The sequence below is a fragment of the Trichosurus vulpecula genome, chromosome 2, assembly GCF_011100635.1.
Source record: "Trichosurus vulpecula isolate mTriVul1 chromosome 2, mTriVul1.pri, whole genome shotgun sequence".
NCBI classification, from domain to species: Eukaryota; Metazoa; Chordata; class Mammalia; order Diprotodontia; family Phalangeridae; genus Trichosurus; species Trichosurus vulpecula.
Window position 1 is genome coordinate 77,408,573 of NC_050574.1, and position 14,844 is coordinate 77,423,416.

The 14,844-nt window shown below is 47.1% G+C and overlaps 1 protein-coding gene across 1 annotated transcript in view; it reads left to right on the forward strand.

Annotated features, from left to right (window-relative positions):
* Positions 1 to 2,007, forward strand: part of CLSPN (claspin) — a 37,154-nt gene extending 35,147 nt beyond the window's left edge. The window contains 2 exon segments of the mRNA XM_036742625.1: positions 69 to 230; positions 567 to 2,007. Of these exon segments, the coding sequence (XP_036598520.1) occupies positions 69 to 230; positions 567 to 671 (267 nt within the window). The 3' untranslated portion in view covers positions 672 to 2,007.
* The last annotated feature ends 12,837 nt before the right edge of the window (positions 2,008 to 14,844 follow it).

Here is a 14,844-nt window from a genome sequence, read left to right on the forward strand (position 1 = left end):
CCATTCACCCTATGCCCACAATTTGGGGCATTTGATCCCTACCCAGGTTCTTTTGTCTCTCTCCTCAGCTAAGGACAGGCTCACTGCTGAATCAGCCCAAAACTCTGCTCCAGAAGCTGTCAACCCTCTCTGACCTCAACCCTAGTGCTCCCCGAAACTCCAGGAATTTTGTCTTCCACACACTCTCCCCAGTCAAGAATGAGGAGGCAAAGGAGCCTTCTAAGCCTCAGGTAGGGAAAGGAGTAAGCTGGTGTGGGAAAGGGCCTTGGCAGAAGGAGTCCTAGAGGAGCCACTCATATCATACGGGGACTTCTGAATTATGTTTCCTGATTTTGTGACCTAGGCTGCAGTGACAAGGGCTGATCTTTTAGGCTCAGAATTCCCATATCCTCAAACACTTCCCCAGAGCCCTGCTGCACTCAGCATGATCAACATGTTGACCTGCCCAGAAAATGTTGTTTTGTTTCATTGTTAACCTGTTTCCATTTAAGGGGCCTTCTAGTTAAGAGTTAAGTCCCAAGGTGTTTGCTTGTTTTCCTTTTACTGATTCCTTCTCTGTCTTGTAGGTGAAGAGAAAGGGCCTGTCTTTGTCCTCCCCATCTCCCAAGCACCTCAAAGCAGACAGCACTTTAGGATCAAGCCGGAGCATCTTTAAGTACTTGGAAAGCTAACTTTGTCGGGATTTGGTGCCAACAGCCAGCTTGAGCCTGAAGAGTCAGAATCAGAAGCCGTCTTGGGACATTCCTGGCACCAAGGGTTGGGATGGATTTCTTCTCCAACCTTCTCTCCTCTTTTCCCAGTCAGCACATTAGGAAGAAACTTTGAGGGCTGAACCCAGAACTTTCTGCATGCACATCTTGCCTTTGCTGCCGTATCAGGCTCCAGATTGGCCGCAGGTCTGCTGCTGCAGTGAATGTTGGCTCTGAGACAAGCTGCTCAAGCTGTCCTCCCTCTGTTCGGTGCCCAATAGACCATGTCCAGACAGAGGCCTACACTGACAGGAGGGGGAAGGTAGAGAGGGAGATTATAATTTAAAGAAGTGTGGTATTGAGGAAGAAATCAGTATTAATAACAGTGGCAGTGGTAGTCACCATGGTAGAATTCTGTTTCTTTCCAAAAAGATCCAGGGGAATAGACCTTCAGAGACTAGTCTTATAGATGACATTGAACCCCTCTGTTCCTCTACACACATACACACCCTTATTCCTCTCCTTAAATCAGCTCGAAATTTCTAGAAATTTACCTTTGCTGTTTTTATGGTACAATCTTGAAAAAGATTCTTCTCCTGACACTCAGGCCCTCACCTGGTGGGGGTGAGATTGATAGGGAGGGGTAATAGGGCAAAGGCAGGGTAATATTTCAAGTTTAGTGGCAAGCAGCAAGGAGAACCTTGCTCCTTTTTCCGTTAAATTCCCATCAAGATAGGAAATCTTTTCACCTGGGCCAAAAATCACCCTTCCTTGGTCAGAAGAGGTTTGTCCAGGCTTCCTCCTCATTCCCCAGAGGAGAATCTTCCCGTTTACTTGATTGTATTTTTCCAGGACTGAATGTGTGGCCCTCCACTGACCAGGGTAGTGGCATTTTTATCTTTAATTAATCTGAGAGATAGTCACTATGCCCTTCCTGCCATAGATAAGTTTTCTCTTGCCAAACTGTAGGAGCTTTGTGGTTGAAGAGGACTGTCCTTCTCCTCTCTTAGCCACCCAAGGTTCCCAGAGCTTTTCCCTGATTTGAGGAGCTGGGCTTACCCCTAAGAGAAAACCTCCGAGTGCTTGGGAAGGTGGCTCAGACTGAGCTATTCCATCCAGGGAAGAGATCCCTCCTACACGTTAGTTCAGCTGGCATCGTTAGGTCTGGGGGTTTCTTTCAGCACTTTCCAGCACTGATGATGCTGAAGTCATGTGGCAAAGAAAGCTATTTGTATATTTGTAATTTTATGGGAGGGGGGGAGATGTATAGAAATGTCTTAATGCAGATATAGTTTGTAATAAATGTCAATGTGTATGACCCATAGAACAATTTTTAAAATTCTCAGGTGAGGTACAAGTCTCTTTTCAGAACACATCTGCCCCATTTAAAAAACTAGAAAGAATATCTCATCAAGGAGCTAAGTCCTTAGCATGCTGGTCCAAAGAGCTGCTGCAATTTTCCCTTTGTTGGCATCTTGGAATCACTGAAAGATTTACTGATTGGACGTCAGGCTTGTAGCCAGCCTTTCTTTCTTGGATTTTGTGTCTTTCAAGCCTGTTCTTCGTATTCCCAGCATCTTGTCTCTGGCTTCTTGGCCTCCATCCCCTGCTGTGGCTCAAATTTTTTTTCTTCCACAGAGAATACCAAGGCCAAGCATCTTCAGCTTCCTAGGTTGGGAAAGAATGGAGGACTGAGGCCTGGTAAACGGTCGATTCCTTCCCCAGAGTAAGGGGTACCATGTGGAAAAGCCTGATCCCAGCTGGGTTTTTAGTCCCTTTTCCTTGGATAGGGAAGCCCCTTCCTCTCTAGCCAGCTCTCTGATGACCGCCTCTCCACCCTGACAGGTCGCATTCTTTTTTTTTTATGTGGCTGAACAGAATCAGTGTTTTCTGCCCCTTGTGGGAGAGGGAGGATTCAGACTGAGTCACTAACATGAAGGTTAGTAAGCATATATTAAGTACCTGTTGTGTACCAGTCATTGTGCTAAGGGCTGGGGACACACATACAAAACAATGAAAGACAGCCCCTGCCTTCAAGGAGCTTACAGTCGATTGGAGGAAAGACACCCAAAAGGAGCTGAAAAGAGGGGGAAAGAGAAAGAGAAGGTATCCAACATGGAGGCATGGTGGGAAAGTCAGAGGAGTCCCAGCATTGTGCCATCAGGTAAGAAGTAAGCAGTTCTGAGCTGTGCTTCCTGCTTAAATGGCGGCTGGGGGCTCATGGCTCCACCCTCCAATCACTGGGACAAAGGGTGAGATAAGGTAGAGTCTCCAGGCTGATGGGATCTTGCAAGATGATGAGTTTTTTCTAGTCATGAGCTTCCTGGGGCAGAGGAGTCCCAAAGTGGTGCAGTGCATTGAGAGGCCACACCGACCTGTGAAGTTGTTTGTGCTGGCTACTCCTGGTGCCTGGAGTGGACAGGCCTGGGGTGGAGAGAGAAAATGGGAGTTCTACCTGTGATTCCATAAGGTGTGGCATTTCTATGCTAATCTTAGGCCTTCAACTTTAATTACTTTAGGTTCTGCAGATCCTTCTTTTGAATTTGGTTGGAGAGTTATGGGAAAAACAACTACTCTGCCACCTTGCCCCTCCTGTAACCTTCACTCTGATGACAAGTGAAAGTGAACTGACCACCAGCTGTAGATTAGAAGCCAGTGTGCATTGCCTGTAACCTCCTCTTACTAGACTGAACTCCTTGAGAGCAAGGACCATCTTTGCCTTTCTATCACCCCAGTGCTTTATACCCCTTGTTGAAGAGGGATCTGGCAGCTAGATGGCATAATGGATACAGCACTGGACATGGAGTCAGGAAGACCTGAATTCAAATTTGACCTCAGACACCTACTAGCTAGTTGCTAGTAGGGTTAGTAGGTTAAGCAAGTTGCTTAACCCTGTTTGCCTCAGTTTCCTCACCTATTAAATGAGCTGGAGAAAGAAATGCGAACCATTCCGGCATGTTTGCCAAGAAGACCCCAAAAGGGGTCATGAGGAGTTGAACACAACTGAAAAGGGCCAGAGAAATGGTGCTTTATCACTACTACTATTATCTTCACTCACTTTTTAAAAACATTTTATGGTGACAAAGTGCTTTGCATATAAATATTTTGTTACAACAAGTGTTTTGAAACCTAACAACCTAGGCAGCTAGGTGTCATGGTGGGTAGAACACCAGCTTTGAAATCAGGAAGACCAGAGTTCAAATCCAGCCTCGAATATGCAATAGCTGTGTGACTCTGGGCAAGTCACTTAACCCTGTTTGCCTCCAAAAAGAAAGAAAGAACCCTAACAACCCCATGAACTTAGTAGCATCCTAATATCCCTGTTTTACAGATGAAACCAAAGCTAAAAAATGTAGAGGGATTTGTCAAAGGTCACACATCACAAGTCAGCGGTAAAGCTGCCAGGACTCAAACTCAGGGCCATGGTCCAGTGCTTTTCCTCTATAAGTGCTATCTCTTAGGAAGGCCTGGTGTGTTTACTTTGTCACAGTACCAGGCTGATGCTTCCACCTTGTCATTCTCTGTAGACGTAGGCATGGGAGTGTGTTCGGCTCCCTGTGGCCTTTGTCTGAGTATTAGCCCCGGCAGGGCTGCCGTCACAGGGAGATGGGGAGAAGAGGCAGGAGCCCACAGGGACAGGGAAGGAGGAAAGCACTCGGCATTTTCCTCCTGGCCATGCTTTGCTCCCTACTTTCAGCATGTTGGCAAATGAGAAATTGGGAGAGGTCATGACCTTTAAAGGACAGAATTGATGACCAGTGCCAAAGAAACCTGTGCAGTCGATGGTTTTTCCTCCCAATTGCTTTCTTTAAACCCTTAGTAGCCAACACAAGGAGAATTAAGTCTGTGGCCTTGCTGGCGGGGAGTGGAAGGGTTAATGCTGGTTGTCCCTTACATTGCCTTAACTGCTAAACAGCTAACACCGATGAAGGATCATCTTGGCTTAATAGGTACTAAGTGATGAGTCCAGAAGAAATAACTAGGGATGGGATGGGAGGAGGGGGGTGGCGGGGGTGGGGGTGGGGGGAGAGAGAGAGAGAGAGAGAGAGAGAGAGAGAGAGAGAGAGAGAGAGAGGTCTGTTTCTCTTCAGCAGGGGTCTAACTTCGCTCATCTACCCTCTGTACCCAGCTGAGGTCTGGGCTGCACACCTTAGCTCCTGTTCAGGATTCAGCTCTGGCTTTAGTCTGCTACTGAGAGGCAGTCTGGGGTAGAGGGAAAACTAACAGACTTAATGTCAGAAGATTCATGAGCTGTGTGTGACCATAAGAGAGTCAGACTCAGTTTCCCCATCTATCAAATATGAATAGGAATTTGGCGGTACCTCCTTCCTCGAGCTGCCACGAAGGTCAGCTGGGATCTTGTCTAAGTGCTGCTGTATAAATAAATCCTCTGGGGTGACTTTGCTCTTCTCCTACATCAGTGGCTGCTCCCTGTGTGTAGGGATGGCCAAGAGGTGGTCTGTGGGAATGTGTTAATGAGGAAAGATGAGGAGAGGAATGAATGTAGCCAGTGGTCTGAGACATAAAACCCCTGCTTGAGAGTTGGGGGTTGGAGGCCAGAGATGACAGTAAATCCAGTTTTAATGAGTTCTCCATTCCCTTGCCACCTCATTACTTTAACACAGATTAACACAAGCCCTTTAGGGGAGCCCTTTAGGGGCCTCTTTATGTATAGCCATCAGGTTACTGCTCAGTTGCTGAGGTCCTGTGGTGACAAGGTGCCCTCAGTCCCTTGTGGAGGGCTGGGGAGCGAGGGAGGATTGCAAGCATCTCCTCAGCCCCTCCTTTGCCTGCTTTGAGGATTGAATTTAAGTAGCTCACACTGGAGATTTTGCAGATGGGCAGAGGGGGATTTGGGTTGATGCCACCTAGAGTAGCCTCCACTGATTCCTGGGGCCTTGTGGCCCAGGGCCAGAATCCCCTGAGGGCTCTGGGCCTTGTTCCTAGGGAGCAGCATTATAATAGCGTGACTGTACTGAGAACTCCTTGAGGGCAAGGGCCTATCTTTTTTAACTATTCCCTCCTCCATACCACCAAGCATGTCTATACTTCTAGAACAAATCATCTCATTCCAGGGCTTAGCACAGTGCCAGGCACCTAGTTAGTGCTTAACCAAATTCTGATTGACTACATCTTACCACCATAGTGCTGTGAAAACTTGCCCTATTTAATCCATGCAATAAACTTTGTGAGGTAGGTAAGGGTACAATTCTCATCTTGCAGATGGTAAAACTGAGGCTTGGAGAGCAAAACTGACATATGCTAGTTGGTAATATGACAGAGCGTTTCTTATTTGAGTGTTTTTTCCCACTATGCTAAGTTGAGGGGCTTGACATGGGGCCTAGAAGTCCAGTCCCTGAACCCAGCTAGAGGAAAGCCATTTCTATTTCTTCCCTTGGGCCCCTGAGAGATACTCAATTTTAGAGCCAACAGGAACATTTTACAGTTGGGGAAACCAAGACCCAGGGAGAAGTCTTGCCCAAGGTTATATGATGATATCATTTGTACCAACCCTCAGGACTATTAGGAGGCTTTGTAAACCTTAAAAGTGTTATAAAAACGTCATCTACTGCCATAGCCAGTGGTAGGGCTGGCCTGGGAACCTGGCTTAGAGCCTGATCAGCCTTACCCTCAGCCTCCACAACATCTCCTTCCCACCCTCCCTCTGCCGCCTGGGCTGTGGCATCTGACAGAGGGTTTGCTCCATGCTCCCTCCCAGATTCTGCAATATTTTGGGAATGTGAGCAAAATCTCTTTGATTCGCTGGTGTCTCTGGAGGGTTTGCCTTGTTCCCCAGCAACCTGAGTCTCAGTCACTGAGTCTGCTTTAATGGCTGCATCCTGACTGCCAGGCCAATGTTACTCTGACCCTTCCTTTCCCTCTTCCCTCTCTCCCTCCCTCTTTCTGCTCTCACCTCAAAGGCTTTTCATTTCCAGGTTATTGATCTGCTTCTCCCCTGTGGTGGAAGGCTTTGCAGGGAGGGGCTTCTGCTTCAGTGAGAGATATGCCCACGATTGCTGCTTGGGGGCATTATAAGAAGTAGTGGGGCAGGCAGGAAACCTGGCTTCCATCCCCCATGGTCCAGAATGAGAAATAGTCTGAGGAGCTTTAGGATGAAGGTTCTAGGCTCCCCACCTGCCCAGTGCCCTTTTTGTATACAGGAGATGAAAGGGGTGCCCAACTATCCAGGACTAGAGGAGGGTGCCCTGGGGCAAAGACTGAGGTTTGAGAAGTAAGGGGCCTACACTGAAGTCTAGGAAGGTTTGAGGCCAGTTGTGGGCTGACCCATATGCTGTTCCCCACCCCCACCCTCTTCTTCCTAGGGAGGAAAGCCAGTCTCTGCCTACCCCAACTCTTTGTCTTGTCTAATTTAACTTACGTTATTTATCAAACAGACAGGTTATTTGGCAAACCAGATGGACCCAGGCAAAAATCATCTGGGTTTTCCAAATGTGAAAAATTAGATCCCAGTGGCCAGGAGGGAAGTTTGAGCCTTTGGGGAGTGGGGGTGGTGATAAGGGAAGTCTCATGTGACCATTGGTCAGACCAAAATGATAATGGGGGAGGGGGTGAGGAGGAATAGTTAACCATATTAACCCCCCTACCCTTGTCTACACTGTTGGTGTCATCCTTTCATTTCTAAAGCTCATCTTGAGCTGTGACCCTGTCATGGCCAGTGCCCCGTGCAAAGGTATGTGAACTGTCTGGGACAACAGGGGAGGAGGGACCATTGCTCCAACCATGGACCTTTTGCCCCCTTTGCTTTGAATTCTTTAGGATCTGAAATCAAACAAGAAAATTCAAGATCCGTCTCAGGGAAAAGGAAGCAAACTTGGTGTTTGGTCAGCGAGACTGGGAGACTAGATGTGTGTCTGTTATTCTTCCCCCATTCCATCTGGGCAGCTGAGGTACACTACTGCCCCTGTACCTGGGGAATTAAATCCTCCCTGGTCCCTTCCCCTGCCCCTCTGATATTTGCATATGGTCAAATAAGTTTTAATCATGGCAGGTAGAACCCGAGTTAAATACCAGGAAGAAATCCCCACAGCTGCCTGTTTGTTTCCTGGCCAGCTTGGGTGGGTGTGAGGTTGGGAAGTTGTGAGTGGGGTAGGGCTTTCTCTACTACTGTATTCCTTTAAAATCTCAAGAGACGGCACCGTTGGCCTTCTTGAACCGTTCGTCGGCTCATACTTTCTCTGGGTTTCCTCATCTGTAAAATGGGCTAGGTGGGCTAGATGACCTATTGGGTCCTTCCAGGTCTACAAAGTACTGGCCTATTTGCTGTGCCCCGGATGGTCCTCGAGCGTAGAATGTTTTCCTCCACCTCTTGGAATTCCTGATTTCCTTCAGGAATCAGTTCAAGGACTTCCTTCTGCAGGAGGCCTTTCCTGCTCCCTCTTCTTCCTCCCTCCACCCCACCTGCAGCCACGATTGCCTTTCTAGATAGGTCACTTTATATTTATCTTGTATATCTGAATTTATATCTATCTGTATGCATACAGGGGCAGCTAGGTGGCGCCATAGTGCACAGAGCTCCAGGACTGGAGTCAGGAAGACCTGAGTTTAAATGTTAACCGCAGACACTTGGTAGCTGTGTGACCCTAGGCAAGTCACTTAACCCTGTTTGCCTCAGTTTCCTCATCTGTAAGATGAGCTGGAAAAGGAAATGGCAAACCACTCCAGTGTCTCTGCCAAGATAACCCCAAAATGGGTCAAGAAGGCTGCAACAAACAAATAACAACATATATACACACATTTTGTCTCCTCTTTTAGAACATGAACTTGAGCAAGGGAAAGTTTTGCTTTATCTGTGCTCAGTACAGTGCCTGGCATATAGTAGGCATTTAATAAATGTTTGGCTGATTGAACCAATTCAACAAGCATCTATTTAGAGTCTGTTGTGTTCCCAGCCTTAAAGGACCTGATTTCCTTGATGTTTGGGCATTCCCTTCACCAATCCAGATCTCAGCCTCTCCAAGCATTGGTAGAGGGCCTTCACTATGGCCAAAAATTTCCCCTTACTGATGATGAGCCCCTAGAGTCTTGACTAGGCTTTTCCTCAGAGGATAGACATAAAACTTAAAGTACTATTGAAGAATTGCCTGTTTTCATCAGGCTTAAAGCCTTTGCAAATTGGTAGACTCTATGGGCATCTAGGTGGCATGAGTGCCAGGCCTGAAGTCAGAAAGACCTGATCTCAAATCCGGCCCCAGATACTTAGTAGTTGTGTGACCCTGGGCAAGTCACTTAACCCTGTTTGCCTCTGTTTCCTTATCTGTAAAATGAGTTGGAGAAAGAAATGGCAAACCTCTTCAGTATCTTTTCTAAGAAAACCCCAAATGAAGAGTCATGAACAACAACAGCCAATGGTTATACTACTGTAATAGGCTTTGAGAACCCAGAGTCACCTCTATGATGAGACAGTAGAAGAGTGCTAGATGAGACAATAGAGTGTTCTCACCTGGTGGTGAGGCCAAGGTTCAACAAAGCCTGGTGCAGCCCTCAGAGCTTCCTATCTTAGGAGAGATGACGTGCATAGAACTATAGTGCTGGTAAGTTTAAGTACATTAGAAAGGCCTATGTACAGTGTTACAGGAGGGCAGAAATGGAACTGGAAGGCCATGTAGGAATCAATCAATCCAATTCTTTCACTCTACAGTTGGAGAAGCAGATCCAGGGGTGAAGTGACACGTAAGCAGGGAGTAAAGGAGTCGAGATACTATTACAGGTCCTCTGACTCCAGATCTAGGGTTCTTTCCTCTCTCCTACAGGCTTAGCTTATCCTACAGGAGAGTGTCACTGATAGAGAAAGCAGGGTGGGCATCACGGAGGAGGTAAAGAGGAGAGAAGGGGATCAACCTCAGTTCCAAGGCTTCAAATGTGGGAGACAGGAGTGCCAGGTGGAGACTTTCTATGTGCAATTTAACAGAGGTAAAGCTTTTAACTCTTGTTTCTGATTCTGTCGATACTGTTCATCACCAATAGCATGGTTTGGATGAGACCACTCAGGAGCGCTGTGGGTAGGGTTGGCCTAAAATGGGTATTAATAAAAGTAACTGGCATTTATATAGTACATTGTAAATGCTTCACAGCTACTGGAGGTATTATTACTTCACAGTTAAGATACGAGCCAGGGCTCCTCCGACTCTATGTCCGAAACTATTCATCATTCCACTGTTTCTCTCTGTATGTGAGTCAGAAAGCGTCTGAGGATAGACTCAAAAGAAAGATCCAACATTCACTGGGTGATGGAGGAAAGAACAGGCCCTCTGGAGAATAGGAATCTCAGCTCAGGAGGAGGGAAGGGTTGTATGGCATAAAGGTCCCTTTTTGCCTGAGGAATCTGGCCTTAGCACAACTCAATGGGTAAAGAGTGTGGGCCAGGTATGTGCTCATGGGAAGGGGAGGGGCCCCATCCTCGGGTAAGCCCATGTCCTATACATACACATGCACGTTGGTTGAAGGTTCTTCTGATACTTCTCATTCCTTTCCATAATGAGGGGAGATTCTTGCGCCTGTCCAAGAGCCAGGGGTAGAGGAGAGTAGAGATGAGGAAAAGACAGGGAAGGATCTTTTCCAGTGGAAGGGGGTAAGGAACAAACAGGTGATTAGTGCTTCCCCACCCCCTTCCCCTGGGAAACATCACCTTCCATCTCCAGCCTTCCCCTGGGGAGCTGGTGGTTGCTTTGCTGCTCTCTGGCCACCAGAGGGCAGCAATGTCTCAGCCACCCAGCCCTGCCAGAGGTTCCTATGGGCTGGTTGACAGCCTGGCGGAGCTGAGACTCCCATCTAGTCGGCTTGTACTAGCCCTCACCTGGGAGCACCCGCTCACACCTTCCTGAAGCTAAAGGCTTACTTGCACATCAGCTAGGCCAGATTGAAACTGTTTCTCGGGTACTTTGGCATCATTTGCAGTTTTCTATTCCTTTCCCATTCCAATTTCCAAGAATGTGGACCAGAGCCTCCAACTCAGTGCCCAGGTGGCTCCATCCACTGGCATCCCATCCCACCCCTGCACCCCTCCTCCATCTCTGTGCTTGTTCCAGGGTCAGGTTAGCTAAGGAGAAGCAGGTCTCTCCCCTTGACCTTTTGAACATTTCACTTCATCTCTGAGAGCCCTGGGGGTGGGTGGGGGGGATATAGGAGGTGGTGGGAGTCATTCCCCCTTAGCTCCAGCATTAACCTCCTGTCACTCACTCAGCTCAGCCAAGTTCTACTTAGCCCCCTGGCCCTCCCTATCCCACCCCAATGTCTCCCACCTCTCTCCCCTGCCAACCAAGACAGATTGGTTTTCTCCAAGACAAAGTAATTACTTGGGCCTGAGGGCCCTGGCTAGCCTGGGTCCTGGCACTGTAGCCCAGCTCTCCTGGTCCCACTCCTGATATTGATTTTTATTTTTATTTATTACGATGGTGTGTGTGTGTGTGTGTGTGTGTGTGTGTGTGTGTGTGAGAGAGAGAGAGAGAGAGAGAGAGAGAGAGAGAGAGAGAGAGAGAGATATTTAGCCAGCATGGTGCATGGTCTTGGGAAGAGGGGAGGGGTGGATAAACAAATTTCTTCACATTACAATTCAGTTTCTCATACTCAACCCAAGTCAGCCTTCTGACAACTACCCCTCTCTTCTCCCTTCCTGTCCTCATTCCTCCTCCCAGATTTTCAGGATTCTCCTTTTATCCTTATCCCCAGTCCCTAGCACTATGCCTTCAATTTAATAAATGCTTGTTGGATTAAACTGGATCTTTTTCCCTTCTCCAAGCTCCCCCCAAGAATCTCTTTCTATCTTCAATCTTCTCTCCTTTCCCCAAAACTTCTACAAGTAATCTCCTTCCAACTCGAAAAAGGGAAATGAGTCTAATCTGTCAGGGCTGGATTAGGGATAGTGCTTCACAAAGAGAGGGGTAATAGACAAAATGACCCCTGACCTCTCCCTCTCCCCTCTCCCCCAGGCTGAGGAGGAGTGCTGGCTGAATAAAGAGCAGTGACATTTGTTGTCATTTCCCCAGCTTGAGGCCACGAGGCTGGGTCCAAGCATCTTCCCTGTGTTATCCCTTCTCCTGCCAAGTCTGGGACCTGGGGTTAGGATGTGGGTGTCAGGGGGACAGTCTTTAGAAATTTGTAGTTACCTCTCTTTCTCAGCTTCCTGGGGAGGGCAATCCCTCTTCATTCAGACCCAGGGGCAGTCTTGGTACTAGTTCAATTTAATTCAGCATTTTTGAAGCACTTTCTCTATGCTGGATACTGTGCCAGGTGCTAATGATACAGACAAAAACCAAACCAGACCCTGCCCTCAAGGAGATTACACTCTATTAGAGAAAAACAACATGAACACAGGTAGGCGTGTACCAAATATGTAGAGAATAAATGCACAGTGATTTTGTTGTGCTTTGAAGGGCGGGATTCTAAGAGACAGAGATAGAGGAGAGCATTCCTGCCTGTGCTGTGATTCATCTGCTGCCTCAGTTGATCCATCTGTGAAATGGAACTAAATGGAGATTTTTTTTTTTCAAACAAAGTCTGGTTGACCATTTATAATACCATAGAGGAAATAATTGATCAGGTGTGAATTAGACTAGAGAAGGCATTCTTAATCTTTTTGTGTGTCATGGATCCCTTGGGCAGCCTATCGAAGCCATTATTTTTTCCAGAATAATAGTTTTAAATGCATAAAATAAAATATGTGAGATTTCAAAGGAAACTAATTATACTGACGTAGAGATATAATTCTTTTCCCAGCTAAGTTCAAAGACCCCCTGAAATCTATCCACAAACCCTTTGAGGTTCTGTGGATCCCAGGTTAATAAACCTTGGACTAGAGGGTATCTGAGGTCTCTTATAACTCTTGAATTATGGGAAATTGAAGAATAGGGACAGTTTGCTCAGAGATACCTGCCCTGAGCTCTGGGTATCTGAGTGGTATTTGAGTATAAAGTAGTATGTGTTATCCTGAGGGAAACATGTTTTAGAATAAAGATAGCATATAAAAGGATGTGTTGGAGGCAGGGGGATGGATAAGGAAGCACCCCCAGGGGCAAGGGGATGAGAAATTATGTTCCCCTCACTGCTATCTTAACAGATCCCTTAGAGCCAAGGAGCTTTCTGCAGGAATAACTTAGTTCAATGGTCCCTGCTCCCCCTGCCCATCTCTAGGCCCCTCTCAGGTCCATAGGGATGAATAAATCATTGCTTAATAAAAACCAAGAGGCAGCTGCCTGGTTAGTGACACCCCATCCTGGTCCCTACAGCCCGCCTCCTCCCCGCCCCAGGCACATGCCCTGACTATAGAGGGCTGGTGAAGCAAAGCAATTGATACACCCAGCTCCCGAGACCCATTGAGACCAGGCCCCTTCGCACGAGCCGCTGCTCTAGGCCCATTCATTTGGCCCTTTGTGCTGGGGGTTAAGTGGCTACACGTGGGGGGCCCGAAAGGGCCCATCAGCCTTTGAAAAGACTCTTGACACTGAGCCCTTCTCTTCCTCCTCCTCCTGCTGCCGGTTCATGAGGAGGAGGCAGGAGAGGTGGGCGGCCCTCGGGAGGGCCCACGGATTAGGGAGTCTGACTAGGCAGCTGCTGGGGAGGGGGATGTGTACAGGATCCCCTCCTGCCCTGTTCACTCATTCTGACAGTGTTAGCATCACGGAGCTGGAGAGGGACCCCAGAGATCGACTCCTCCAGCTCCGCCTGGCTGTTAATTGTTGGTCTGTGTCCATATCCCACCACCAGGCACATACACACATGCTTCGAGGTACTGATAGTGTTTTTACCATCTTCTGTCTCTTGACACAGGGAGCAGGGGTTAAAAAGGAGTCTATCGATAGAAGGTGTTGGATTAGATCACTGTTTTCTAAGTCAAACTAGGCAGTATGGAGTAGTGGGCATGACAAAATATCCAGCTTAAATTCTCTACTGATGGAGGGATTGCTCTCTCATTCTTAATGCTCTGGGAGTGGGAGGGAGGAAATAAGCATTAATTAATAAGCATTAATTAATTAAGTGCCTACCATATATAGGCACATAGTGGATGCTTTACAGATATTATCTCATCTGATCCTCACAACTCTGTGAAGAAGGTGCCAAGAATCATAAGACCCTCATTTCAGAGTTGAGGAAACTGAGGCAGATGGGTTAAGTAACTTGCCCAAGATCACACAGCTAGTGACTGAGGCAGGATTCAAGCTCAGATTTCCCTGGTTCCAGGCCCCCTGCTCTACCTGATGCACCACCTAGCTGCCTTTAAGCAGCAACACTCTCTGAGTCTCAGCATGGCAGCCCTCCATGGCTCAGAGAATGATGATCTATGAATGAATGAGACGTGCCCCGAACTATGAATGCTTTATGGATTGTGAAAACTGGCCGTGGACTGGTGCTGGAAACCACTGCATCTCCTTTTGAACTCAGATGGTCTAGGATTCATGACTGAAGTTGGTGAAGAAGAGATGAGTCATTTCCTCTTAATGAATTTCCAAGGCCTTCTTCCCTAAGAGCCGTAGAACCATAGAGCTAGAGATTAGAGCTTGAAGGAGCCTCAGCGTCATAGAATTTAAAGAGACCTCAATGGCCCTTACCTCCGGTCCATACCTGGAAAGGACTTCCTTCTACAATGTATCCAGCAAGTTGTCATCCAGCCTCTGCCTGAAAAACTCCAGGGATGGAGAACCCTGCTTCCTTTGGAGGCAGTCCATCCCATTTGGGGACAGCTCTAAAGGTTACAAAAGTTTTCCTGACATTTAATCTAATTTTGTCTCTGCAACTTCCACTCCATCAATCCTCATTCTGTTTTCTGGGGCTAAACAAGTCTAATGCAAATACTTCATATGCAAATACCTTTTTAAAAAAATTATTTATTTATTTTCAGTTTACAACATTCAGTTCCACAAGCTTTTGAGTTCCAAATTTTCTCTCCCTCCCCTCGATGGCAAAATTCAAATACTTTAAAATAGCTCTCATGCTCCCCAAGTCTACTACTGTTCTCCATGCTAAATAACCCCAGCTAAGCCTCATATGCCACAATCTTGGGCTCCTTCACCGGTCTAAACTGTATCATGTAGTTATGTGGACAACCCATAGAGCTGGTTCATCAGTACATGTATTTTGGACAGACACTATAATCAATTAAGTATTGATTATACTTAATATATATTGAATATTTAATATACTT